Source organism: Ixodes scapularis, unplaced genomic scaffold, assembly GCF_016920785.2.
Source record: "Ixodes scapularis isolate PalLabHiFi unplaced genomic scaffold, ASM1692078v2 PGA_scaffold13__105_contigs__length_92229423, whole genome shotgun sequence".
NCBI lineage: Eukaryota > Metazoa > Arthropoda > Arachnida > Ixodida > Ixodidae > Ixodes > Ixodes scapularis.
The window spans coordinates 65752791-65779741 of NW_024609839.1; the positions used below are offsets into that span (position 1 = coordinate 65752791).

General features: G+C 47.8%; 2 protein-coding genes across 2 annotated transcripts; one reads left to right on the top strand and one right to left on the bottom strand.

Annotated features, from left to right (window-relative positions):
- Nucleotides 1–38: 38 nt before the first annotated feature.
- LOC8026332 (histone PARylation factor 1) lies at nt 39–7388 on the top strand. The gene is made up of 7 exons (XM_029966538.4): nt 39–627; nt 701–764; nt 881–1144; nt 1831–2020; nt 3674–3772; nt 5454–5683; nt 6783–7388. Exons 1-7 carry the CDS (start codon nt 496–498, stop codon nt 7106–7108), a joined length of 1305 nt encoding a protein of 434 aa, XP_029822398.2. The 5' UTR covers nt 39–495; the 3' UTR covers nt 7109–7388.
- Nucleotides 7389–7947: 559 nt separating this feature from the next.
- Nucleotides 7948–16128, bottom strand: LOC8026333 (signal peptidase complex subunit 3). Its single transcript, XM_029966539.3, has 5 exons — nt 15892–16128; nt 15225–15298; nt 13586–13662; nt 13104–13219; nt 7948–8219 (listed from the first exon to the last, which is right to left on the bottom strand). Exons 1-5 carry the CDS (start codon nt 16032–16034, stop codon nt 8090–8092), a joined length of 540 nt encoding a protein of 179 aa, XP_029822399.1. The 5' UTR covers nt 16035–16128; the 3' UTR covers nt 7948–8089.
- Between the last annotated feature and the right edge of the window lie 10823 nt (nt 16129–26951).

Sequence of the window (26951 nt, forward strand, 5' to 3'; positions counted from 1 at the left end):
GCGGCAACAATTTGTTCGGTGAAAGTGGTTTCGTGCGTGCAGGGCAAGGTGCAGAGAGTGCCGCCGAAATCTAAATAAATAATCAATGCGCTTATTTGATTTAGTTATCTAGAAGTGTTAAGATGATTCAATGACAACTAAAAAAATTATTCAACCCCATTGTACTGTACGTGCGGGTAGTATCACTTACGTGACTCTTATCGGACGAAAACCCTACCCTGACGGCATTGAAATCATGAGAATAGAGTAACTGGGAGTAACTCAGCACAGTACGAAACGAGAATCGATCATCACCACCATGTACCAAACACGAACAAACGGAACGAACTCGCTCGTACGGTGACATCGTTTGGAAACTACCTGAAACGGCTGAAAGCGCGAGGGCGCGAGTATCAAAGATATTGGAAGTTAGTTTTCGCAAAATTTTGCTGTGGTGACATATGTTCGGTTAGCTTTGCAGTGACTCGTTGTAAACGCTTGTCAAACGGAAGCAGCATGCTTCGTGGTACCAAACGCAAACGCGGTAAAGCGAAGGCAAGTGTCGAAAAACCCCCTTGCAAGTACGGCGCAAAATGTTACCGCAAAAACGCTGACCACCTGAAGAACTTCAGACACGTCGTTGCAGAGGTGAGATGAGGCTCATTCCTACCTACTTTGTGTGGGTTTCTATGCTTACATTATTTTTTAAATTTTCATATAGGCCGTCGAAACTAAAAATGATGCCGCCGAATGCTCTGGCGAAGAGGATACCGAGTTTCAGTCGGGTGAATATATGTTCAAACTTTCTAGAGAGAGCTGTCTTACGATCTATACCTGCAAAAGACTATAATTAATCAGATTAAAAAAAAAAAAAAAAGTGGCTCTCATGAACGTTTTTCAGAGCAAGGTGAATCAAGTCCGGGTACAAGACACGAGGAGAAGCAAAAAGTCGACGACAGTCTCGAAGTCACCGGAACCGATGTGGCGTCGGCTCCGGACGATTCGGGCAGCCAGACGGCTGGGGACGAATCGGACGCCGAGGAGATGCCAGAGTCGCCTGAGGACGTCCGAGAGTCCATCAAGCAAAAATTCCTGGTCGAAATGCCCCGGGATTTCTACGACTTCTGGGAGTTCTGCAAGTCCCTCAACAAGCACAAGCCCGAAGGTAACCCCACCCTGCCCTCGGAAGTTCTTGCAGCCTTTTCCGGAGCTTGTTTTTGCTTTTTGTAACCTACAACAGGCTACGCGGATGTGGAAATTCGTCTGCTTCTTATGCAGAGGATTGCTGAGGAATCGGAACACCGAGCTCTGATTTGCTCCGATTGGATGGATAGTTGTTAGACCTCAATGCTAGCTGCCTCGAGGCCTACCCATTATCCTTTCAACTGGGGCCAATCGGAGCTCAGCGTTCTGATGTCACTGCAACCCCGCGCAAGAAGCAGACAAACTTGCACCCCACATAGCCAAGACTGGTTCACCCACTCATGACTGCTTAGGACAGAGCGACGTACAAGCTCTTGTGACCATTTACGAGAGAACACACTGCACCATCTATCGGGCAGCCATAAAACACCTGCATATTCCGTGCACCTCTTTTCTTCTTTTTTTGTGTGTGTTTACTCAAGAAGCTTTTGACATTATAAAAAAACCTTCGCTCTAGTGAAATGCAGTTCCAGGACCACATCACAGATGAGGCCGGTTTGTTTATCTCGTCGTAAGGGTTTGCGAAAATTCGGCCGTAAGCGATTGCGAGCGTGCGAAACCATCCTCTACGCCACGCGAAAAGGTATGGGTAACTCCCGGACCCACAGAGCGGAGCGGTCCTAACTTACCAAGGTGCCCCGTTTTCAGACGCCCTGTACGACACGCTGGGGCTCCGCCTGGTGGGTCCTTTCGACGTCCTGGCCCGAAAGCTGACAAACAGCTCCGTGAAGAAGCCCGACGACTTCCTGCGTCACTGGCGGTACTACTACGACCCGCCCGAGATGCAGACAGTCGTCAGAGGAGACGACGAAACGATGTACCACCTCGGCTACTTCAGGTAGTGTCGCCTGACAAAACCTTTTGTTTGCTTCGTAACGGCACGGTGCCTGTAACGTGTCTCCGACTGGTGTGCTGGGCGTCCTCTAGACACTTTCCAAAATTGTGAAATGAGGCATAGATTATGCGCAGCTGCCATTAGTTGGTCTCGTTGCTCCTGGCGCAAAGCCCGTGACTGGTTCCGAGTTCGTGCCCAGCACATGACGCTCACTCGCATGGAATGCGTTTTGATCCGAGTACATTTCGAATGCCGACGAAGCGCTTGTGTCCAATGCATGCTCACAGTGCATGACCGACTAATGGCGGCTTCACATTATGTATGCATCATTTCGAAAAGGGTCTGATAGACCCATACGGATGCCCAGAAGTTGTGGTGAGGAGGAAGGGGGGGGGAGGAGAGGATAAAAAAAAAAATGAAAGCCGCTTACAACTCCCTGTAACGCCGAATTAGAGCGCAGCTCTTGAGGAGGAGGAGGGAAGGGCACTGGGGGGGGTTAAACTAACCAGGGGGGGTCACGTGACCCCCAATGCCGATGATGTCATCACTGACGTCACTGATGACGTCATCAGTGACGATGACGATGCGGGTACCGATGACGTCATTAGTGACGTCACTGATGACTTCACCAGTGATGATGACGATGACGATGCGAATGTCGGTGACGTCATCAGTGACGTCGCTGATGACGTCATCAGTGATGATGACGATGACGATGCGGATGCCGGTGACGACATCAGTGACGTCACTGATGACGTCATCAGTGATGATGACGATGACAATGCGGATGTCGGTGACGTCATCAGTGATGATGACGATGACGATGTGGATGCCGGTGACGTCATCAGTGATGATGACGATGACGATGTGGATGCCGGTGACGTCATCAGTGATGATGACGATGACGATGTGGATGCCGGTGACGTCATCAGTGATGATGACGATGACGATGCGGATGCCGGTGACGTCATCAGTGATGATGACGATGACGATGTGGATGCCGGTGACGTCATCGGTGATGATGACGATGACGATGTGGATGCCGGTGACGTCATCAGTGATGATGACGATGACGATGCGGATGCCGGTGACGTCATCAGTGATGACGATGTGGATGCCGGTGACGTCATCAGTGATGATGACGATGACGATGTGGATGCCGGTGACGTCATCAGGGACGATGACGTCATCGGGGGGTTACGCGACATCGGCGGGGGTCACGTGACCTCGAGGAGGGGGCCACGTGACTTCGGGGGGTCACGTGACCCCCCACGAGGTCACGTGACCTTGGTGGGGGGCTCGCGCGGTGCATTATGGGACATTTCCCATGATGCACCGCGCGGTTACGCCGACGCCGACGCTGACGGCGACGCCGACGGCGACGCCGCTCAAGCCGGAAACGGGCCCCTAAGAGCTGCGCTCTAAAAGGTGGTTGATTGACTGGTGAGTTCATAGCTCCCACCACACTGTCAACCTAGAGTTGAGTTGAGCATAGCAGTTTCCAGCCATCTCCAGTTTCAGTGTCTTGCATCCTCTTAAAGTAATTTTCAGTGGGAGCAGCAGGGAAGTCGTTGGCAACGTATTGGTCTGCTGCTGCCGAAACTGTTTGAAAAGACGATCTGTCGACAGCTCGCATCCTCTCTTCGATCTCCCCAGGGACGACCCAAACGAGATGCCCGTCTTCGTGGCCTCCAACGCTGTGGCAGACGGCTGCCAAATCACCAAAGTGGCCGGGAACCTGTTTGGAGCACTCCGGTACGAATGTATGACACCTGTCGGTGGCCATAGTTCTGGGTGCCTGCTCTCCACTATGTGTTTGACGAGCTGCAGGGTGGGCCATTTTCGAAGACCATTTGAGACCGTAGAATAGCTTCGATCGAAACAGTTTGCTCAAATCTACGCCAACAAACCGTCGTCCGGCGCCTTATGCGTCCGAAAAACCTTTTTGTGTTTTGGGCGAGGTTCATTTCTGCCAAGATCGGCGAAGTCAGAAGTGGGAAATAAAGTGGCCAGTAATTGGTTCCTCTATATTCGTAGGGATTCAACAGATTTGGCGTGCTCAACACGGCTTATGCTAGCTGTGTTGTTTGGCTGTCAGTGACTGTATAAAGGCTGTTGACAAGGTACGGCATCTAAAATAGTCTATTTGTTCCTCACTAAATTACCAGTGTACAACATTGAAGTTGCCCCTAAGGTGGAATAAGCGTGTATGTAACAAATATGAGTTGACTAAGTCAGTTTTTTTTACTGTCTGAGACTGCGTAACTCGTTTACGCAACGGCCCATTCGTTGCTCTCTGTTCCTGTCCTAAGGAGGTAGTGGCCGAGGAGCGAGAGCTTGCGCTGCAGAACCCATGGGTCCTGGGCGCTATCTCCACCCCTGCCCGTCTGGGTCTGGACGAGCATCGTACAGTCGCGTATTGCTACTGCGTGACGCATGTTTAGGACCCCGAGGCCCGCAGTCCTACTGCACTGACTAAGTTTCTCATCTAGGGTCGAGACACCCGTCGGGGTTGACCGAGTTCCCGCCGTATAAACATATATACTACCCACGACTGGTTTCTGAAGAGTAATTAAATGGCAGAGCCAGAGTGCCGCTTTCCTTAAGCCACCAACTCCTCATTGGCAGAGAAGGGGTCCGATCGATAAAATTTCGACTGCCGTAATATTCTTAAAATCAAAAGCAAATCGCGTGAAAATATGGTGTGGGGTAGCCTTCAACGTGCAATCAGGAAAATTTAAAAAGGATGCTATTTTTAGGTCATGTGGGATCCGTTTCAAGCTTGTTATCCTGGCGAGGGGCAACGAAGCCAAGGTGAATGTACTTCTCAGTCAGCCACGTTCGCTTATATCCTGCCATAGCTAACTAGCCGCATTTGTGCCGAGGCTATCATTGGTCCCAACACTACTATTACTAGCAGTGGCCTATCTTTCGGTGTTATAGCAAATATAGCAAATCAAGCCAAAATTCTCTCGGGATTCTCTCATCTCTTGGGATTTTACGGTACAGCACTTGCAAGGAAGCGGCCTTGCAAAGCCGTACGTTTTTATCTGCATTTACGAAATTTAGATCCCACACTGAACTCTGATGCGCACAAAAATTCTTGAACCTTTGGACATTGTGTGTGCCAACTAGACGCGTGTTACTGCATCCTTTTAATAACGCGAGCGCCATTTCAGATCAGTCGTGTATACAAGTAGACAACGTGATGACCCACGACGCAATACGTACGACGGCTCACGTGCGGTGAACCATTGCCGCCTCATGTCGTCGCACCCGTTGTGTCTCTCGCAAGAGCAACAATCACTTCTCCGTCTCAAGATAAAAAAAAATTGAGCCAGTCTCCGTACCCGGCTCTACATGTGGAGCATATACGGTTACTCTGGGTTTCTGATCGTAATGCAATTTCCTTTTTGTTTTATATATTTTGATGCAGGAAGGAGATCTCCAAGGCGCTGAAGGACTGCACAGACACGAAGGCACGCTCTGCGCTGCGGAAGCTGAACGGGGCACTGGTCGAGTTTGCCGAGGAGAAGCGGCACTCCATCACGGAGGCGTCCAAGAAGCGGCCGGCGCCGCAGAGTGCCACCTTCCACCGCGCTGGACTCGTGGTGCCGGTCGACAAGCGCACCGACGTGGGCTACCGCCCGCTTCCCATGTCCGAGCGTACGTTCAGTTGGGTGTGCTTTAGCTCAAAGGCCGGCATACAAAATTGTCTTCTGTCGGGCAGAAATCCGCTTTCTCATTTCCATTCCCTCACGTATTCATCTGTCTTCTCCTCCCAAGACCGGGTATCTGAGCTAATCGCCGCAGAAAGGAGGGTCTCTCTCTTTTTCGAACGGAAAGGAGGAATTGAGGGAGAGTTCTTTCCTTTCCGACTGTCTAGTGGCAAAATTTTTAAAGTCGCCAATTTGCCTAGAAAATGGTTCAATAGATTAATACAGACATCTGACCTGGTGACTTAAACTGCAAGTCACAACAGCTTTTCTTTCTTCGCAAATCGCGACATCCGACACTCTCGCTTTTGCGACATCATTTGTTGCCGTTTTGGGGCGGAATCTGGACTGCCTTGAGGTCTACCCATTATCTTCCCAATCAAGCCAATCGTAGCTTGGTGCTCTGACATCACCGCAACCCCTGCGCAAAAAGCAGACAAACTTGCGCTCTGTATAGGACTCTAAACACCCCAGCTAGAGATGTGTTAATGGCATCATTGTATTACGGAGAAAACCTGGAATGTTCGGGGAATCTCGAGGCGTCCGGGGAAACTGACAGACGGGGGCGGTACAGTGGCATGCAAGAAAGCGGGAGGGTGTAGCTTCTGGTGGCATGGACGGCCATTGCCAGAGACATCACTACATGGCTTAAGCCACTGGCCGATTCGCCGGATTAAACTGGAACAGCCCAAACATTCGCCGCTGACCCCATCCTCCGCATTTTCTTGTTTCGGAATTCAATCGGAATATCTAGGGAAACTCCGGAATGTTAGGGGAATTCTAGAGGAGTAATTTGGTAGACACCCCACATAGGGAGTATTCACTAGTGGCCATATCTGTGTGCGCTGCTCCCGTGCACATGCCGGCGGCGAACTTCCGCAGCTCTTAGGCAGCTTGCGTTCTGCACCATCAAGATTGGTGGTCTTAGCAGGCTATTAACATGAGCTTGTTCCGAGCATGCGCTCTAAACATCGCCCTCAAATATGGCGCCCAGTGAACACCCTCCATTAGTATATCAGTACAGCAAAACTTTCCGTCTCTGCTCGCAGGCCAGCTGAAGTTTATGCTGACCCAAATCTCGAAGTGCAAGGAAAACGACGCAGAAAACATGCTCTCGGACGATCTGCAGAACCTTGTGACACGCGTCAACATCGCCAACGATGAATGCGACTACGGAATGGGCCTCGAGTTCGGCATTGACCTCTTCTGCTTCGGCGACCCCAGGTTCCACCCGACGATCTTGATGCAGACGACGCTCGCCTACCAGCTGCTGAACCGCGAAGCCTTTGCCCGGATCCTCAAGGCGCACCTTCGGCGAAGGCTGAAGACCGCCGATCTGAGTGTCCTCTCGAGCCGAGGTGGTCGAACCCCGTAATATAAGTCCTGTTGGCCGATCCGTGCAGCGGCGTGAGTGGATGAGCTGCTAACAATGGACCCCGCACGTAGAGCTGGATCTTAGCAATTGGTTTTACCTCGCACAATCTCGAAGCTTCGTTTTTGTGGTAAAAAATTGGAGCGACGTCCGTGGCAAGGGTGTCGCTCTAAAAGCATTCCCTGTGCGCGGGTGCTTTTTTATTTTTTGTTAGCTCCTCCATTTACGCCGCCCCTCTGTTTATGGTACCCTATACGTGAGTAAAAATTATCATGTTGTAGTGCATGCTTGCCATTTCTACTTATTTCTTTCGTCCCCTTGAATTGAGAAGCTGCTTGAGCCACCTATAATCGGTGATGGTAAGAATGCAGCAGCAAATGCTGATCCATGGGGTTCAATTATTACACCAGCTTATTCCTCCCCTCGGTGTCAATGATGTCGCGACTTTACGAACAATCTTTTTTATCGGCAGATTTCTGAGAAACGTTATGAAGACCCGTCACGTGACACCGTGGAGTCGTGTCGTGGATCAATGGATAAATATTAATGGCTGTACCCTTTCTAACAGGTAAAAGCTTGCACTACCCTAGACTAAAAAAAAAACTATCCTTTCTTCCTTCGCAAGCCAGCGCATTTTTGTAACTATTACCAGGCCATGAAGGTAATCACCAGCAAGGGGCAGAAAATCTTCCAGTTGCCAGACTCCTCAGCCACAGTTGCTCGACTTCCAGCAACTTCAAAAGACTACGAAACTCTCCAAGTATAAACGGATCTGTTCTGAGGCTGACTGCTCTGCAGTCGCTGGGCGCTGTTACTGGACTCTAGACAAGAAATAGAAAGGCTAGGGAGGGGGCCACTTTATTCTTCTTTTCTTATCGCATCTATTATTTTCTTGGAAAATAAAAGTATATATTTCCTTCCCTCCATGTCCTGAGCGCGAAAATTGGGGAGAAAAGTACAAAAAGGACGAGACGTCCATCTTCATCACATTCTCGCGGTGCTGTACTCCATGGGGAATGCAAACGAGTGAGCTCCGGTGCCGAGGATGTTCGGCAGGCTTCCGGCGTTGGGGATGACGTTCCAAGAGAGCGTTAGCGTCACATTCTTGTTTCCCCTGCACGCAGAACACATATAAAAAGTTTAAAAAGTGTCGGTCCAAGCAGCGGCGCAGCGTGCCCGACAAAACATACGTGCACATGCCGGGAACAACAGGAAAATTATTGGCCCAAAACAAACGTAAGTAGACTCTACTCCAGGAAGCCACAAATTTTCTTTGAGTTATCAGAAGTTTGAATTATAAGAAGATTATCTAAATATGGTCCAAGATAAAATTATGATTTGCCATATCTACACATACAAAGCAGATATTTGATGATTTCCTCCGCATAGGCCTGCTAATCATAAGCACGTGAGCCACTCAAGAAACACTTGTGAAATGTATTAAGTGAGTTTATATATACCTCAGAAATGTTTATCGCAGGGTGTTTTGACAGCACATGACATTGTAGCAACAAGCGGACGATGTGACGTGGACCTATGCCATGTTGCCACAACGCAGCGTCCGTGCAAGTTGCTATGGAAATTTTTGCGTGGTGCCTGTTTTTATAACTCCTGTGCCCGCCTGAGCCCCGTTGAGTGCACTTCTCACCGAGTGCATTGGTGCACTACGGAAAAGACACACCCGATGAAGCAAGCTCCGCGGGTGTTGCCTAGGGTGCCTTCATGCCCCGCTTCGCTGAACATGAAGGCACTCTAGTCTCGCCTCTCTGCACCACATCGGTGCTCAGAAAGAAGCACACTCAACGGAGCTGCGAGTATAAAGAGTTTGAATTACCCGAAAATGCCGTTAGAATTAAACAATTTATGAATAAATAAAAAACAAAACGTAGCAGAACAACCAAAATTTGGGATTGTTTGAATTAACCAGAAGTATGCAATATCCCAGTTTGAATTATTGCGAGCCCACTACCTATAGACCAACACGCGGCCCCGACGTCGTGCAGCTGCGGTGGCGCTGTCGAAGGCAGTGCACATGTGCAGACGCTTCACCTCGTGCGAATTCGGTTTCTGTGCAAGTGCAGTGCTCGCACCTTGTGTAGGCAAACGCGGGGTTGTTTGTAAGCAGTGTGTCGGTCTATACACCTTTCCAAGAAACACTCGACCCCATGGACAAGAGAACCTTTTTCGAGCCCAGTCACTGTTTTTGAGGCTAGACTCTCACCGGCGCCCCTGCTAACCCCAATCGAGTGGACTGTGATTTTGATAAGTGCAGCATCCGTGGGTGCAATTTAAACCACTGCTGGCAGCTAAATTCTTGCCTTTTCCCGCTGCTTTTTGATTTCATGGTGTACATATTTTCCCGGGGACACTGACAAAGCATTGTACCACACTTGAAGCAAAAACAAAAAGAAACTAAACTATTTTCGTTGGGTAGGCGTGCGAAAGAATGAATGCGACTGGAATGTTAGTTTCATATTAGGACAAGTTTTGACGACACCGCCTGCTCCGCCATGTGTCAAACGACAAAGCACTTAGCTGTTGAGAGTAATTTACAACAGAATACATATAACCAAAAGGCATGCATGTTTCACACACACAAATAATGTGCTTACACACAGACAGGACTCGGACATGCAATTTAGCAAGTGGTAACATTCAAACAATATGCAAGGTGTGATCAAAAAGCTGCGAGGCTGATTTTGTAGCGTAAAGAGAGGGGAAGCACAGTGATCTGGGTGCAGCAGTCTGAGGAAGGGACCTTCGTGTCTTGTTATACCAAAGGCGTCACTCCGGAAACATTTGGATCTTCGCTACACGAGTGTTTGTGACCATGTGCAGGGGCACAATGGCAACTTCACAATACACCAACTCATGTTTACAAACAAACCGGAGCGCCCCTAGCGGACGCCACCGGCGCCGCGCATGCGCGAGGGGGGTGTGGGCAAGAACTTCGCCGTCGCCCATAAACAAACCATTGGAACGCGATGTTGTCGGCGTCGGTGTGAGTCCCCTTGCCCTTTTTCGCGTTCGGATTGTTGATTCTACGTCTTCCTGGCGATGTCTGACCACTTGAGCGGCGTCAGCGAAATTACCGAGGCTCGTTACACCGCAAAACTTCGCGTGAATAATGTGACATGTGGCGATTCTTTCCGCGTGGACACCGCAGAATGGACGCTAAAGCCTGATTCGCACGATGAGATTTCGCTCCCAATTTTCAGTCGCGACGTCGCTTGGGCTGCAAAAGCGTGAACCGTAGCTGAGATGGTCGACGTCGATACTGAAAAGCGCAAGCAGAATCGGACCAAGTGAATTAGGCCTAAAAAGTTCGTGATGCTACTGGTAACAATGATCAACGTCTCCTTGTATCTACTGTTTGCATCGAGCCTGCTTACCAACCTTCAAATTTAAGCCTTTTGAGGCCAGCACTTACTTCTTATCGCAAGCACCGGGCCAACAATTGGTCTACGGGGAGTCGTCGTCTAAAAGAGCAGACGACAAGCAGAAACGTTTGAGAGAGCAGACGACAGCTCGAACGATCAGGCCGCCGTTTGAACTTGAAGACGCACTGAACGTAGTCCGCAGGTGGTTCGCACAACTTGATGGGTTTCTGGCGTTCATGTTGCAACAAAACAAATAAATCTGATGACCACAAGTATCCGTGAATTCAACCCAAAGTGCTTCCCGCCCAAGCAATCGTTGTCCGAAGGCGTCTGCTTTTCCCTTTTTACGGCACATATCCAGATCCTCGGACGAACCGAGCACCTGAAAACTGACCTTCAAACCTTTCTCGACACTTTTGGTACGGCCCCAGTCACGGCGTTTCGACGAGAAGGCAGGTTTTTGTCTGGTTCCTTTCAAAACAACGCAGGAATACACGTCTGGCATGGGGACTTCTGCCCACAGCCCCAAACCGGAAGTGCGACCGACGCGCCACCACCGCGCCGTGACGTCACAGAGATGAGTTGGTGTATAGACTGCAAGCCTGAGCGAAAGTGAACATCAATTCTGCATGAAACCAGGGGCGGATCCAAGAAGGGGGGGGGCGCGACCGGAGTGCCCCCCCCTCTCTCTTTCTCGGAAGGCAATTTGACATGGGTGGACCACCCGGTGCACACGAAAGAATGGGAGAATAGCATCCTTCCAAATTCCCTTTCCTCCTCCCTCCTCCCCCCCCCCGCCCCCAAAACGGAGTTCTGGATCCACCCTTGCGTCAAACTTGGCGAATATAAAACGGAGACATTTGAAATGGTTTAGCAGGCTTGTGTCAAAAAGCAGTGAATTTCGTAAAGTGCTTTAAGTGGCAATCGCGCTTCAGGAACGGCAGAACATTGCTGGAAGACTAAAAGCAGTAGGGCGACCTTATCCGACCTCTCCTTGACTTCAGTGACCCTCTGCCATTCATGACGCGCGAGTGCCATTGAAAACACTTCACACACCTCACTGCTTTTTTGCATAAGCCTTCTAAATAATTTGAAAGGTCTGTTTTAGATTTGCAGAGCTGGACGCAAGATCAATGTTCGCTCTCGCTTTGGTTTGCAGTCTATGGAGAGGATTGCCATGATGCTCGTGTATGTGGTCAAACAAACTTGTGTAGCGCAGTTACAAATGCTCACAGAGCGACGCCCTTTGGCATAATGATGAAGGAAGGTCCCTGCTTTCAACTGCTGCGTGTGTATCACTGTGCTACCCTCTCTTTTTACGCTACAAAATCAGTCCCGAAACTCTGATCACACCTCATACTATATGTACCGCACGGTGCAACATCATCCGAAAAGGATTCATTTGACAAAGATCTCAAATAACACAACACTACAGTGTCGACGACAGTCACATCCTGACAATCGGACAGAATCCAAGAGGACTTCGTTTGGGATTCTCCCGTCTGGGAGAGGGGAGAAAAGCGTCGAGGGCTGTTTGACGCCCCTCCCCTCCTTTGTTTCCTATGAATGTTGAGCAGAAACGCTTAAACTGCAGGCACTCACCAGCTCTATTTCTCATGGCAAAAGATAATACAAAAAGGGTATGCAGTGCACCTAAGAAAAATGAAGTGGAAACTTTCAAGAGAGGCCGGTAAACTTTGATTGCAAAACGGCGAAACATGGGTGGAGAGTTGCACTGAGCAGGCTTCAACAGTCTAGGAGAGTGGCAGAAAATTTCTAGCCGATAGGGGCCGCGAGAGTCGCACCAGCTGCATCGCCATCAGAAAACATGGCGGCAGCCCGGGCACGTTTTTGGAAAGGGGCATAGTCACCAATAGACTGGAGACGGCAGGGAGGAGCTTTTGTAGACCCCGCCCTTCGCTCTACGATCGGCTCACAGCCCTTTTACTTACTCTGCACTACTTTATCTGATGCGTTGGTCCCACGAGACTTACCACAACGTCAAACTCGCAAATGTCACGAAGGCGAAATTATTAAAAAATATGGGAATACAGCATTCACATGGTTGTTGACTGCCATGGATGTATCGCGCTGCAATGCCGCTTACTCGTCGAGAATACAACGCTGAATAAACATAAAGAAAAGTGGAAGTGTTGTTTGTTGGTGAGCTACGTGATGAGCGAAATGTCTCAAATCGTGCTTACGTCCTTTTCGCATTGTTTATTTAAATTATATATAATAAAAACAAACATATATTCATATATTTGTTGCTGTGTGCTTTTCTTCTCGTAATGCAGTGGTTTACATGGTCTGCACTGCGCTTTATGCTATTTCAAGCAACAATATGAGGCCCAACTCTAAAGACGGATTATGCAATCAAAAAGGCCACGAGCGCTAGTCGAAGCAAACAGAACATTCAGTTTTACTTTTACCGTTTTTTTTTTGTTACACTACACACTTCTATCGGTTGCAGAGAGACAATCGAGCTCGGTCGACAGCAACAATGCATACACTGCACCCTGCACTGCCTTTCTCGCTCTGTCAGAGAAAGAGTGAGAATGGCAGTGCATGGCCATGCTTTAATAGCAGGACGGATTACCGAGAAATGAGAAACCTACTTGAGCCCATGGCCGTCGTCCCAGAAGTAGTATTTTGTGTGCAGGCTCTTGAAGTCCAACATGGCCTCCTCGCCCCTGCGGATGATCTTGTCCCACAGCACCACTTGGTTGAGCACCTGAAGAAAGACAAGCGCTCAATCACCAGCCGCCTCGCACACGAGCGATTCAGCACTTCAAATCCACAAAGACTATACTCGGCGTCAACGCTTTTAGTGCTACGTCGTCAAAGTAAAAGGGGGGGGGGGGGGGGGGGGGGGCTTTATGTAAAAAAACAAAAACAAAGAACAGTGCCTGGCATGCCCCAGCAGAGGACCTAGGACTAAGCTCTCGTGCAGAGGAGACATCAACTGAAGTAGCAAACGAAGTGCAAGTACCTAGCTTTGACAGCAGCGGAACACTGTGAAAATTATGCTAGTCTTCAAAATGCGGCACAAAAACGCTGATGCCGAGTATAGAGTTGGCCAAAACCATTCTGCACTTACATTCTTCTCCGTCTCGTATTCGGCTGTAAGATACAGGAACAGCTGCTTGACATTCCAGTTGAACAAATCGGTCAGATCTGCACGCTGGTCAGGGAAGTGTTACTGCCATGGCTTCAACATTAAAGCACTTGTCTCCACATAATTTAATACAGCGGCACAAATCGCGTTCATTGTAATATGTCTCGTTTTTTCACTTTGCCTTATTTCTGGTCCACACTCTTATCCTCTCACTAGGTGTACTGATACGCATCTGATAGGAGAGAATTCGTATTGCATCGAGCTCTGGAACTAGAATGTGTACCTGTCTTGTTTTGGTGACATTGGAACCATAGAAGGAGAACTACCTTAAAATAGTCAAGGTAGGCTTGTTATAGGTGGAAAGCAATCACTTGGCTTTGACTGTGATGCTACTTTGACCATTTCTATGGAGCATTATACATTTTGCTTCTAATCAGGGATGCCATACAACCTGTTTTAAGCACAAAAACATTGACTGCTTAAATGAACTTCGATTGTCAAACATGTTTTAATCTGCCGAGTCGATGGGTCTGATGAACTTTGTACCTCAGCTTAGAGTTTGAAGATCAAATCATTTTTCCTCTTAAGCACTGTTTTGGGGCTTTGAGTGTGATTTTAACACCATAAAAACACTCGGGAGCGACATAAAATGGAGCTCCATTTTACGTCGCCAAAGCTCACGTCTATAGAGCGTTTTGATCCTCTCGGGCCCAAATCTACATAAAAATTTAACCTGTCGAACTAGGTCAACATTTTGGCAGTAGTTATGAGATTGAATCTATGCACCATCCACGAGAAATGGGCTCTTTTAATATTGTCAGAAATATTTCAAGCACAAGATAGAGGAATATTATGTTACAAATACATAGTTTGCACGTGACGTCATTCGCAGCCATACCAGTATTTTTTGCGCCACAAGCAAGGAGGTTAGAAGTATTAGGAGAGGGTACATGGCAATATTGGTTCAGCCTAGTCATAAAAAGTTTAAACAGTGTTGTGGCCAACGTGACCATAGATCTCTCTGGCTAATGGTGTGCGTGACATGTCACGTGTGAGATGGATGGTTGACTGTAGAAGTACACCTTGCAGGCTTGCGCGCGCTCCATCCGGTAAGTTTTATCAGATCGAAGGCTGGCCTGTGGTGTATTCTAGTACCCCATAGCTAGACGAAGGCTAGCGACGGTCACGTGATGTGGTCACGTTGGCGTGGTAAGTGAGGAGAGTAAGGAGGAAAATGAGAAAGAGGCGAGGCGTCATGGGAGATTGGCTTGTGGAGGCTACACGGCTGTCGTCATGCCCTCTCCTACGCTTCTATCCTCCTTGGTCATGAGTGTTCAGTTTGTTGCGTTAGTTGCACATTGCAGATGTTGTAGTTCGAAGCAACCAGTAAGTAGAGATAACCGTTGGTACAAAGCAATGGCGACACTTGCAAGCAATGTATATATAGAACGTGACAAGCATTCACAAACGGTAGCCACGCAGTCGATCGCGCCCTTAGGCGAATGTGTAAGCCAGTCTTTAAAGCTGTACCTGCAAGCACAACGTGAAATAGGCAATGCGCAAACAGATGCACACGTCAAGATAGACCACCCCCCCACCCCCCTCAAAAAAAAGAGGATACTGGCTTTAAGGTCGAATGTTACGAATCCGAGATCATTCTTCCCCCTGGAGGTTGTGAAATCTTGAACGCTTTTCCTGCAAAGTGAGAGACGGAATGTATGGGTTACATTGGTAAAGAACCAAACAAAGAGAACATTAACAGACACCACAAAGAGTATGATGCAGCATCAGAAAAATAGTTAAAAAGACGAGAGCTGTCCTTTCAGATTAAGCACTGTGGACTTGAAATCAAACTGATGGATCTGTACGAACCATGCCTGCCAATATAGTACAACAAAAGAGCTCAGTTTTGTTGGCGAGCCGTGTAACCTAATACAAGACCAGTGCTTGATCAATCGATGCTTAGTGTGAGCTCCGCCCGTTTCGATCTGGATGAGCAGCGTACCGGCGTGCTGTCGTGTATCATCTCTATTACGTGATGCGCGTTAAAGACCTCGTGACAGTAATGGTACTGCACTGGCTGAATCTCTTGCTTACAGCGGAGAACTCCCCGCTGCCTAAACATACACACAAGTACTTTTACGAAACATCGCAAGATGGTCAAGAAAGCGCGCCTGTCGTGTTGGCAGCGACAAAAAGTTGGCCAACTGTACGATTTTTCGTGCGGTGAGCGACAAACGCCGGTGTAAAGGCAGCTGCTGGCTAGATCGTTCCGAGTCCCAACTTACACGGAAGCCTTGACTGTCTGGAGCTGGATGTCGGACTTGTACTGGTGAAATGCGGTGGATAGGAAACAGCAAAAGGTGAGGGCTGTGAGAACGCTTAGGGTAAACGCGAATATCGCGTTTGCTCGGGATATGACCGTATTCATTGCTGCACCGGCGATTGAAATACACGTAATCAAAAGGCTGGGAAAGCTGAAAAGAGACGTGACAGACGGCGAGTTCAGGGTGGCCGGGCTGTCTTGTTTCCTTGGATAGTTTTAGCGGCGATTACTGGCGGTGACCAATCGTTGGCGGTGACACCGGCGACTAGAGAAAACTTCGGCGCGCACTTTATTGGATGAAATTTGGTGACGTCACGACCAATAGGAGCACGGAAACAGACGCGGTCTCCTCAACGCCCGGAGAAACGTCGGAAACATCGTGCCTGACGAACTGTCGTCGAACGAAAGGTGAGTGGTTTGAGTTTTCCTGTGATGTGATCTCTATGTGTGTTCGTTCCACGCGTCCGAGCTGTTTCTTCGTTTCAGATCTATTTGGCGCCGCTGCCTACATTGTTTCGAGCCTGCGTTCACGATTAAAACAACCATCGCAGAAAGCTGAAAGCCCGCCGAAGAACGGCTGACTTGCGAGCTAAACCTAATTCAACAAAACCATTTGATCCGACAGAATAATGTGCTTGATCTTACATTTCATGTCAACAAAGAACTGCGCTGTCTGTCTTCGTCCCTACATGTTTTATTCTTTCGTGTTTTTCAAATCTTTACCAACCCGCGTCCAATCGAATGCCCCGATCACAACAAATAGTTGGTCGTGCTCCGGTGGCCCTTATCATCAGCCGGTAAGGCAGTTACGTTTATCGTTTCTATATTTTGACCCAAGTAACGTCATATTCTCAAACTGTGAAATTCGATCACCACCTCTAGTTTCACATTCTGGTGCACCGTGCACTTGCAGCTTCCTGCACCCCTGCGAGGTTTCCTGCGATCGTACCCTGTATATTATGGATTTCTCGCCGCACGCGAGTGCTCTCGAAGGCGTGCTATACACTCTGTAACATAGGTTGTGTGCAGAAAAGGCACAGGCCCGAGCACAAAAGCGCCCTTTTTGCACGAGCAGCCGTGCAAAAAGAACATTCTGCGGAGCTACGCCCTCGCACCCGTGCCTCTGCTGCACACAACTTATTAATAACCGAGCCGTTCTCGTTTTTGTTTTGCATATTACTGTGGAAGAAGTGTCATTGTTGTTTTCTTCTCAAACAAAACTCACACGCTAGACAAAAGCAAACAGATAGGAGTCTGCACATTTACACCCTTTTCTCCCTTGTGCGGCAGGTTATAGCTGGTCGCGACTCAACACCGTTTCTTTTGAAGCTGATGGGCACCACAAGGCGTGAAAGAGGTGACTTGCAGCTTTGCCAAGGCAGCAGCAAGACACTACAAGCCTTCGCATTAACTGGCTAGCCAGTGGCGCTCTGTTCTGAACAGCACTGCGTGCCATGCAGAGGGTTTGTGCAAGCTCGCTGGGTGGCGACGCTAGCCACGGTAAGTGCATCCTATGCAGCTTTCTTTAGGCATATATGTGGCTTGCAGGCCATGTCGTGCATGTGCCACCCGAGGGACAGCAGTGCCAGTGGCAAGGCTGTGCTGATGGTAATCACCACTGCACTGTGTTTTCATTCAATAACTACTGAAAAGGAACCAAGTACTTCCGAGAGATTCTCGGTTGTGCTTTGATGAACTCCAGCTCGCTTACGAACTTGATGTCTGTGTTAACAATGCAACGAGACTTCTTTTTAGTTTGGGGCGTTGTTTCTGCTGCGGATGACTAGCGTTGCAGTAGAGAAATATGCAAAATAGTGTAATGCTTGCATTAGTTACCTAAATTAATGGCGGGAATAACTGACCTACATTTCCACCAACTGCCTTTCTCAAGAGGAATAGCCTAGACTAGATAGCTCGCTGCACTATGTCCTTCCTCCTTAGCCTGTACAACTCGGCGTCTTTTCCTGATTGTCTTATGTGGCTGCTTCTGTGTTTGCCTAGGCACTCGGTTGAAATAGTGAAAGCTGTCTGCATCGCACATAACTGCCATGAAAGCCAGTGTGGACGTAGCTGGGGTAGCCCCCAATATGGCTTTTCTAGCTCGACACAAGTAATGTTCCTACCACTGTCGTGTATGATGCCAATCCAAGATTGAAATATACTTGTGCTTTTCATTGCCGTGACGTCACGCAGGAACATAGCCAGGATTTTGTTTTGGGGGCGGGGGGCGGCAGCGGCGGGGCGGGCCGGGCCGGGCCGGGCTCCATGAACCCCCTCTAGTTACGTGCTTGCGTCGCGGGATGACAGGCTCACGGTTGGAGCGGCTGTGTAGAAATGAACTATGCCGAGCATTTGTTTCGTGCTGCTGGGTGGGATTTGGGGCGACCTTCCAAAGCATTCTTTTGACACAATGAAACTGTTTGTGATCAGTTGTGAACAAAGTCTACAGCCCTAAGAGTGAACCTTTGCCTTCCCATGACGACTCAATTTCAATGTTGCCAGTAGACCTTTTCACTTTGAAAAACACAATGATGACCAAAATTGCAAATTCTGTAACTTTGCGAAAAAAAGCTATTTCGGCCAGATATTTCGGTTACTATTTCAGCGATGTTTGTTGATGTGCTTAGCAAGTTTTTAGGCAAATCGGGGACAATGAAGAAAATGCCGGAGTACCCCTTTAAAACATGAAGTGCACGTAGTACACAATGAAGAAGTTGCTCGCCAATCATTCTCTTAGAAGTGTGAGTTGAGCCCCTTCGAGGCAGTTTACTGCCGCAACGTGCACTTTAATCCGCCCGAGAAGAGAAAACGAGATGAATGACGAGTAGGATATCTTTGTTCCAAGGCTTGTTGAGACAGGAAAGGCTAGGGAACCAGTATTGTTGCTTCTTGCTACCCGGTACGAGACTCAAACCCGACATGCAAGGAAGTCGAAAGGCCTCTTCATGTGCCCTCTTTCTGCTTCCTTGTGCCTTGAGTTTTAGCTGTGTCTACAATTCACGCTCGCCTGCATGCCTACTCTTTTGGTCTCTTTTTTGTTCACTGTGTTACTGAAGTTTTCTGTCGTTGCTGTCCCAGAAATGCTTTGTGGATGCACAGAAATACAAGGTGCTCGACGCCTGCGGCTAATTGGTATCGCTTTTCCCGGTACCACGGCATGAAGGAGGTGGCCTACTACAAGCACTGGGTTACAACTGCAGCTAGCCCATGGGTACTGTTCTGCATCCTGCACTGAATGTAGTTCCGAGAGCCATGTGAAAAGGCAGGTGTGGCCTTTTTAGGCACTGTCACTTTGTTTTGTGCATTTTCTGCCACTTTTTCGGGGCAACTTCTTTTTAAGATTCAAATATTAGAAAACGGACTCAAGTGAGAGAGGGGGTTTTCTGAGAAGACTGGCTTCTTTGCTAAACCATTGGGACTGGTATTATATCTATAGAGTTCATGTACACCTTACGTTATGTACTTTTTCTTTAGTTTTATTTTACTTGGTACTTATACTTCAATGTTACACGACAGCCACTAAAAATGAAGAAAAAACAAAAAAATGTAGACTTGTCGGTTTTTTTGTTTTGTTTCTTTTGCAATATCTTGGAATAGTCAATGATCTGGTCGGTCATTCATATTATTTTTCCTACACGCATGTCCAGCCTATGTTTACATAAAACCCCAATTGCCCCTTAGCAACGGAAATAATCTGTGCGACAGACTAGGTGGCAGCATTGTGGACGGAAACTGGCCTGATTATATCTGCCATGTTTAAAAACTACATTTGATGTCAGGTTAATTCAGTGGCAAATTCCCTCCAAAAGAATCTACATCACTCTGCCAGCCAATCGCTGCCGTCAGTTGTCGTGACGTCACGTCCAGCAAAGAAACTGCAAACTAGTATTTTTTTTTTTTAATGGCAGGCCTCTGCTGTTGATGCGACATAGCACGTCAACACTCAAGCAATTCTTCCGCTCTTGACCTCTCCGGTTTCACCTTACGAAGTCGTGACGGTGTCTGCTTTTGTTTGCGGTATTTCCCATGTGTCGACGTGAGAAGGCAGCGGTTGTATCGCCAAGTAGCAATTAATCTGTGCATTTGCTCCAGCGGCACAGTGTTACAAACAGGACTCTTTCACCAAGGGCAAAGTCTAACGACTGGCCCTACAGTTGCCAGCATCGTGCAGCCGTGAATGCGTAACTTGTCCGAACGCTTTTATGCTTTCGTCTGTGTACAGTGACAAAATGACTCGCTGAATGCGAAATGCCGTACAGCAAACTACAGTAGAGTCTCATTAATTCAAACTCCAGGAAGTCACAGATTTTAGTTTGAATTATCAGAAATTCATCTAAATATGATACTGGACAGCATTATGATTTGTTACATGGATAGCTACTCATACAAAGCAGATTTTTGCCAGTTTCCTCTACATAGGCCTAATTATAAGCAAGTACAGGCATAACACATTAGTGAAAGAGCTGTGACATTGAGTTTATTCATCCGGCAAAAAATTTGTCGATTGTGGACTGTTTAGTCAGCACATACAATCTCAAAATAAAATTTTCAATACCAGCCAATGCAAGTAGCTCTTTACGGGACTCTTCCTTTGCAGACAGAAACTTCCGGAGCTGAGCGATGTGCTCAAAGCTATGGCTGTGACAGTTGGTAGCAAGTCATCCCTTTCTTCATCGTCATCTTCACTCTCACTGCTGCACTGTGCTGGCATTACTTTCTGTACTATGTCCTCTAACGAGTCATCACGAGAAACACACACATCATCGTCAAGACTAGCATATTCCGCCTGCTCGGCGTTCACATTATGTGCTTCAAGGCCAGAAGGCATGATGCCAGTGAGCTGGTCCTCATCCTCGATGTCGTCTTGGTCATCATTGCTAGTCTTGAAGCACATAATGTGAACGCTGTTTTCCGCTAATGTGTGCCCGCTTGAGCCCCGTTGAGTGTGCTTCTTTATGAGCACCGGTGCACTGCGGAGAAAGAACACTCATGAAAGCACGCTCCGCAGGTATTGCTTCTCTGCGGTGCACCGGTGCTCGGAGAGAAGCATACTCAACAGGGCTGCGAGTACAAAAGTATGAATTAAAGGAGTCATGAAACGCTTTTCCAACTTTTTCCTGTTTAGCTTTCCTCTTCAACTCATAAATCGCGCATTCTACCAAACAGTTCAAGAAGATGGAAACGGGGCAGTCCCCTCTTGCTCGGACTCTCGTTTGAGCACCGGGACACAGCCATTGTCCCCCTAAAAGATTAGCCCATCGCTCAAAATTTAGACAACAGTTGCTTTCCCCACCTCAATCACCCCGAAGCTGACAGTGCTGCGGAAGCTACGTGCTCGTTGGGCCAGCCACATTTTTGCCACGTGATCACGCTCTCTCGCGCATACCCACGCGCAGAGAATGAGGTCAGGTGATGAAAGGGAGGCGGCTGATTGTCCGGCAAGCACGTAGCTTCCACCACAATGTCAGCTTAGGGGTGAAGGGATTAAGTGAGGTCCGGTGCCGTGTGACATGCGTTTGGACCTGGTGACGCGCTGGGGGGGGCTTTGCAACGCGCTACGGGGACTGCGGATGTATCACAGTGAAAAGGCAGAGAGATTATGAAGGAAAGGAGTTACGAAATAGTCCCTTGTGTTTTCGAATTTTCGTACCGAAAGTCAGGCTTTTGACTTTCTACCTTTTTTTTTTAGGCCCACTGAACGATGTGTTATTAGTAAAATCCCAATATAAATTGATTTATTCCAGCCAAATTTTGTCTCATGGGCCCTTTAAGCGAAAACGCCGTTTGAATTAAGTGGCTTATAAATACATTAAAAACATAGCGGGACAACCAAAATTTTCAAGTCTGTTTGAATGAACCGGAAGTACGAAATATCAGTTTGAATTATCACAAACCTATTGTATCAATTACTCTCTGCAGCAACTTTGCACTTAAAATTGCAATAAAGTGATTTTTAGGCTAAATTCATTTTTCTGGACTGCTCGATTATTCTGAGCTTTGTGCGACCCCTTCATGTTCCGAAATATTGGTCAGTGATTGTAAAACTTAAACACGATGGTTACACACCACAGGTCCTGAGGACCATGACATCAATGAGCTGGCTTTCACCTTGTTCAAGGCAGCAACGGAACACTATGGGCGGGACCCTGGGTCGACGCACCGGCCGGCTCATGGATGCCGTCCTGTACCCTGCACGGCACTGTGTGTGGCTTAACTGGCCAAGCAGAGGGTCATCGCATGGCTTTTATGAGGCGTCGCTAGCCATTGTAAGTATATTTTTTGACACTCATGTCTGGTGATGTACTTTGGTGCTGTACAACGGAACACATTTGGTGGCAGTTCAGTCTTGCCAATTAGGCCATTTTGAAACGGAACACATTTAGTGGTGGCTCGGTTTAGGTTTCCTGGCTCGCTTGCAGCAGTGTCTAGCAGACTCGGCACAAACCTTTTTTTACTTGGCATTGACTGCGCTGATGATTGCGCCTCCCGCCGCATGCTAGAGTTGGCAGATTTCGGCCACTTGGCTCACTTGAAGGTTTGCTGGCCAGTTTAATAAATATATAGACGGAATTAGATCGTAATATTTGACATGGGGTCTTCCTATATGATACTGAAGAGGGCTACATAGTTTTCTAAATATCGAAAATGAAGCGGAGTTGCCCTTTAACACACGCACTAATACACATTACTCCGAAACCTTCACAGAACCCCCAACGATCGACGATTTGGAAGAATACGAAACTACATCGACAACACCTTACACTTAAAACGGATAACCTAGTCTCTGAAATACATGTCCGCTACCCGGACAAAAAGTTCCGCCTCGTATGGACGCCTGGCCACCAAGGCGTGGAGGGTAATGAGACAGCCCATCGTCTCACCCTCGAGAACTCCCCGGGTCCCGTCTCGTCATGGCCAGCTATCTACTCAGTAGGCGCAACAAGGAACGCTCGCAGAGCCCTGCGGAAGTCGAGGTTAAAAGAACAACGTGAAGAGCGGACCATTTACCCTCACCCTCCAAAGACCATGTCTAGGCAACAATCCTCCCTCGTCAGGCAAGCCCAGACCAACTCTCTTCCATCGCACTACATCTTCCACCACATCTACAAACGACCCGACTCCCCCACCTGCCCAAAATGCAGAGAATACCCTTCCATCCCTGATACCTACTGGTCTCGTAACCCACCCACCCTTCCCCCAACCCTCTCACACATCATTTCTTGGGAGGAATGGCTGGCTCTACACATGCGCACCGACATACCCACCGCACTAGAAGCACTAATTAATCACTCCAGTCCCCTTGCGGAATCCATCCGCGAGACGTGCGCCGGACGGACCGTCCGGACCAGGACGTAGGCCCTTACACTAAGTAAAGTTTTGCTTGCTTGCTTGCGGTGCAAAATAAGTGGATTCGGTGACACTTCAGTTACGACGAATAACGTATTTAAATAAGCTCACCTGTCACAATGCCTTTACGCTGTTACAGATACAGTACGCCGCCAATGACAAACGACTTGGCGGATGGGCGGGATGGCTGCAACGGCTGCTGGCAGTAGCTGCCGGGACGTGGGCAGTCGCAAAGGTGCAACGAGAAAGCGCGTGATCTGTACCGAGGGTTCCCGAAATTCCCTGCCGTCGTGGCGCTGTACGTTTTGCAAGGGGTCTATTCTTCTGCTCTTGGCCTCTCCGGTTTTACCTTGCAAAGTCGTGACAGTGTCTGCTTAATTTTTTTGCTGTATTTCCCGTGTGCCGAAATATTTTTTAAACTGACGTTCGCTCAAGTGAAAGTTTACTGTATACTCCACTACTGTGCGTTGCCCCAGAGCCTTAAATGTAGAGAGTTTGGCCATTCCTTGGGAAGTATAGGACACAAATGAGGAGGCGCCATTGGCCGAAAGCGGACTGGGTGTGTTCCAGGGCGTCTTCAGAAATTGGAATGTGACCAACCAAAACCCGGAAATAATACCCTGGCGGTGGTCGCGAGAAACAAACCTGATAACTGCATTGGAGTAACTCTCAATGGCTGAAAATATGGTACACGTGATGTTTCAATCACGTTAATCCAAAAAGATGGTGTAAGAGTGCGACTAGCGGAACGATCGACATAATCTTTACGCCAAGCACCCAGGGCCGAGAATCTGCCGTCCGAACGGTCACACTCTGTCCGCGCAAAACAGAGTTTCGCGGCGCATTCGTTTCTTACATCTTTCTGCATGATCATGATCAAAACAACACGTGCACCCTATTTTCAACCACGAAGAGTTACTACACTTCACTCTTACGCGCTTATTAAAACCATATACTGTCACAAGTGGTGACCAAAAAACAGGAAATAAAAAGGAAGAAATAAACGTTTAATGTGGCGAACTTGTGCCAAAAATAAAAGGGTACAAAAAAAAAACAGCAGAGCGTCGCGGGCGTCGATGTCGGCAAAACCGCAGGATCGAGCGCTGGGGCGAGACTGACTGCGCTCGCCTGGCGGGATCCCTTATGTACCCTCGTGGGTTTCTGGATCGTTCGGCGTAGAAGGCTCGGCGCGTAGAACATTCTAACCGCGAATCAACAAGACGGTTCTCGAATTCACCAGAACATCAAATTACACTCTCAACAAAAATGTGTAGCCGCTGCCAGGAATCGATCCCTGGCCTTCTGCGTGAGAAACAAGCGCGATAACCGTTAGGCCACGCGCGCGCTGCCTACTTGGCCAGCTGCGCGCGCGGCAATACGAACATAGACTTTTGATCATAACTGTTTGCCGCTACCACCGCTAGGGGATGCTTTTCGGCTTCTGGTTGGTCAAGAGAGCATGCCAAGCCCTCTTTCCGACTCTGCCGCACGCCCTGACCCTGCCAGCGCCTCCCATTGACCAAACTCTCTACATACACGGCTTTGCGTTGCCCTACATGTTCGGATAACATACTGTTTCTGTTCACCTGGTAGGCACTTTCATTCTCTACATACACCGTAGGTTGAAAATGCCCTGAATCATAGATCAAGCCTTGCAAGATGGAACTTCTCTTTAGGCCCAGTGCCTGGATCAAGTCTTGTCCCCCATCCCCTCAGGTCTTTCTGTCATATAAATTGTTGGTATTTCTTAAGACAGTGCGCATCGCCTGCCGACCACATCTTACAGTCGAATCTTGTTAGTTTGAACCCGAGGGGGACCAAAACATTGTACGAGTTTAAATTACCGGAAGTTTCCTTTCTAGAAACATATAGGATGGGACCTGCATGTTAGCTTGAATTATTTGCGAGTTTGAATTAAGAGGGCTTGAACTAGTGAGATTCCACTGTACAAAGAGTGTGGTTAATCCAAGGTTCAGATTACTCTGAAATATGTCGGGTGATTACTGAAAGGTTAAGATACAAAAATTTTGGTAGAAAGGAAATGAATCTCCTCAGTTTTTAATTTTTCTCGCCACTTTAACTGCTAGGCATGCTATGTCTGAAGTTTTTCTGAAGATCATGGCATCGGTCTTCACCCATTTACACTTGGAAAGAAATGCTACCGGCAATAAGGGCTACGAAGTTTTCTTTGTGTTTGAAGTTATGTACGCTAGTGTGTATCACTTGTTTCTCTTGTGCTACCTTTGCGCAAGCTTGCCGGCGTGCTTGCCCGGCAAGTGAGTAAGAGCTAAACTCAACTGGACGTGGTGTGCTATCTTTTACACAAACTCGGTATTCCTACAGACCTTTTCATCTCGGCAGTTACCCGACTGGTGGACACGGGGCATTGACACACATGGTGCCATAGAATGGCTTTAGTTTGGTTGGATTTTGGTTTCAGCGGGCTCGCGGGTGTGTTATGTGCGATAAGAGACTAACCCGCCAATCGAAGTCTTGTCTTCTAGTATATAATTTGTGAAATAAAATTAAATCGTGCAAGAGAATTGGGCCTCCAGCAAGCTTGGCTCAGTCAAATGCCAGGTACCCCTTCATGGATTTGTGTAGACAGATGTTATTCGTTTGAACATGTAGTAATGATTCAAAACTATCAATAAATTGACTATCAATACTATTGATAGTTTTGCACCACTAGAGCGAACACAGATGCCGCACCGCCGCTCACCTCCCTTCCTCCTCTCCGCCCAAACTCCCGTCTTCATCATCACTGAAAGTTGAACCAAGTTGGGATGGTAAGTGCTTGGGCTAGTTGGTGTCCCATTTGAAAAAATAAAGTGAGAAAAAGAAGACAGCAACGCAAACTACTAGTGTCGCAAGACTATCGATAGTAAACCGTTGACAGTACTATCGATAGGTTTACGATAGTCGACTATCGATAGTACTATCCATAGCTTTTCGACAGTCGACTATTGATAGTAGTGTCTAGTTTTTCGATATTCGACTATCGATAGTTTTTTTGCTATCGTGTCAAATTTCTGGCTACTTTCGCTACTATTGATAGTTTTGCATAACTAACAGGTACGCTCTTTCAGCGGCGTCGAGGGTAAATCCGGCATCGACATCGCTGCACCCGAGCGATTTCCTTGATGATGGTATCTTTTCAGCGTCGTGCATTATGTGCCTCGGGCACTTTTGCCAGGCACTCAAGTTTTCTTCGACACGTTTTTCACCCCGGGAGGCAACCCTGTGTGTCTAAATAAATTATTTGTAGTTTATTTAAATTCATAAATAGATCAAACAAATGTTTCTACTACAATCATGATTCCCCCATATAAGCAAAAGTAACTTTTGGATTCGTTATGAAGGCAGAGCACGATGCTTTCAAGAAACAGGGACTACTTGCATTGTTTATATTTGCAGTCTTCTTTAAGATCGTAAATGTGTAAATATACCTTGTGCTTCTTATTGCACAACTAACACTTAAGCAAATTTCCAGTGTCATAAATAATTGGCCTCTCAACCCTTGTCTGACTTGGGGACCTCTCCATACTCTATGTGCGCCAGTGCTAACGCTGATTCCTTTCCCCGACGGTGCATATATAAAATAATGTGCAGAAGTTGCACGCATAATGATGGCATGCAGTTAGGTAGTAAATATAAGTATCAGACAACACTTCA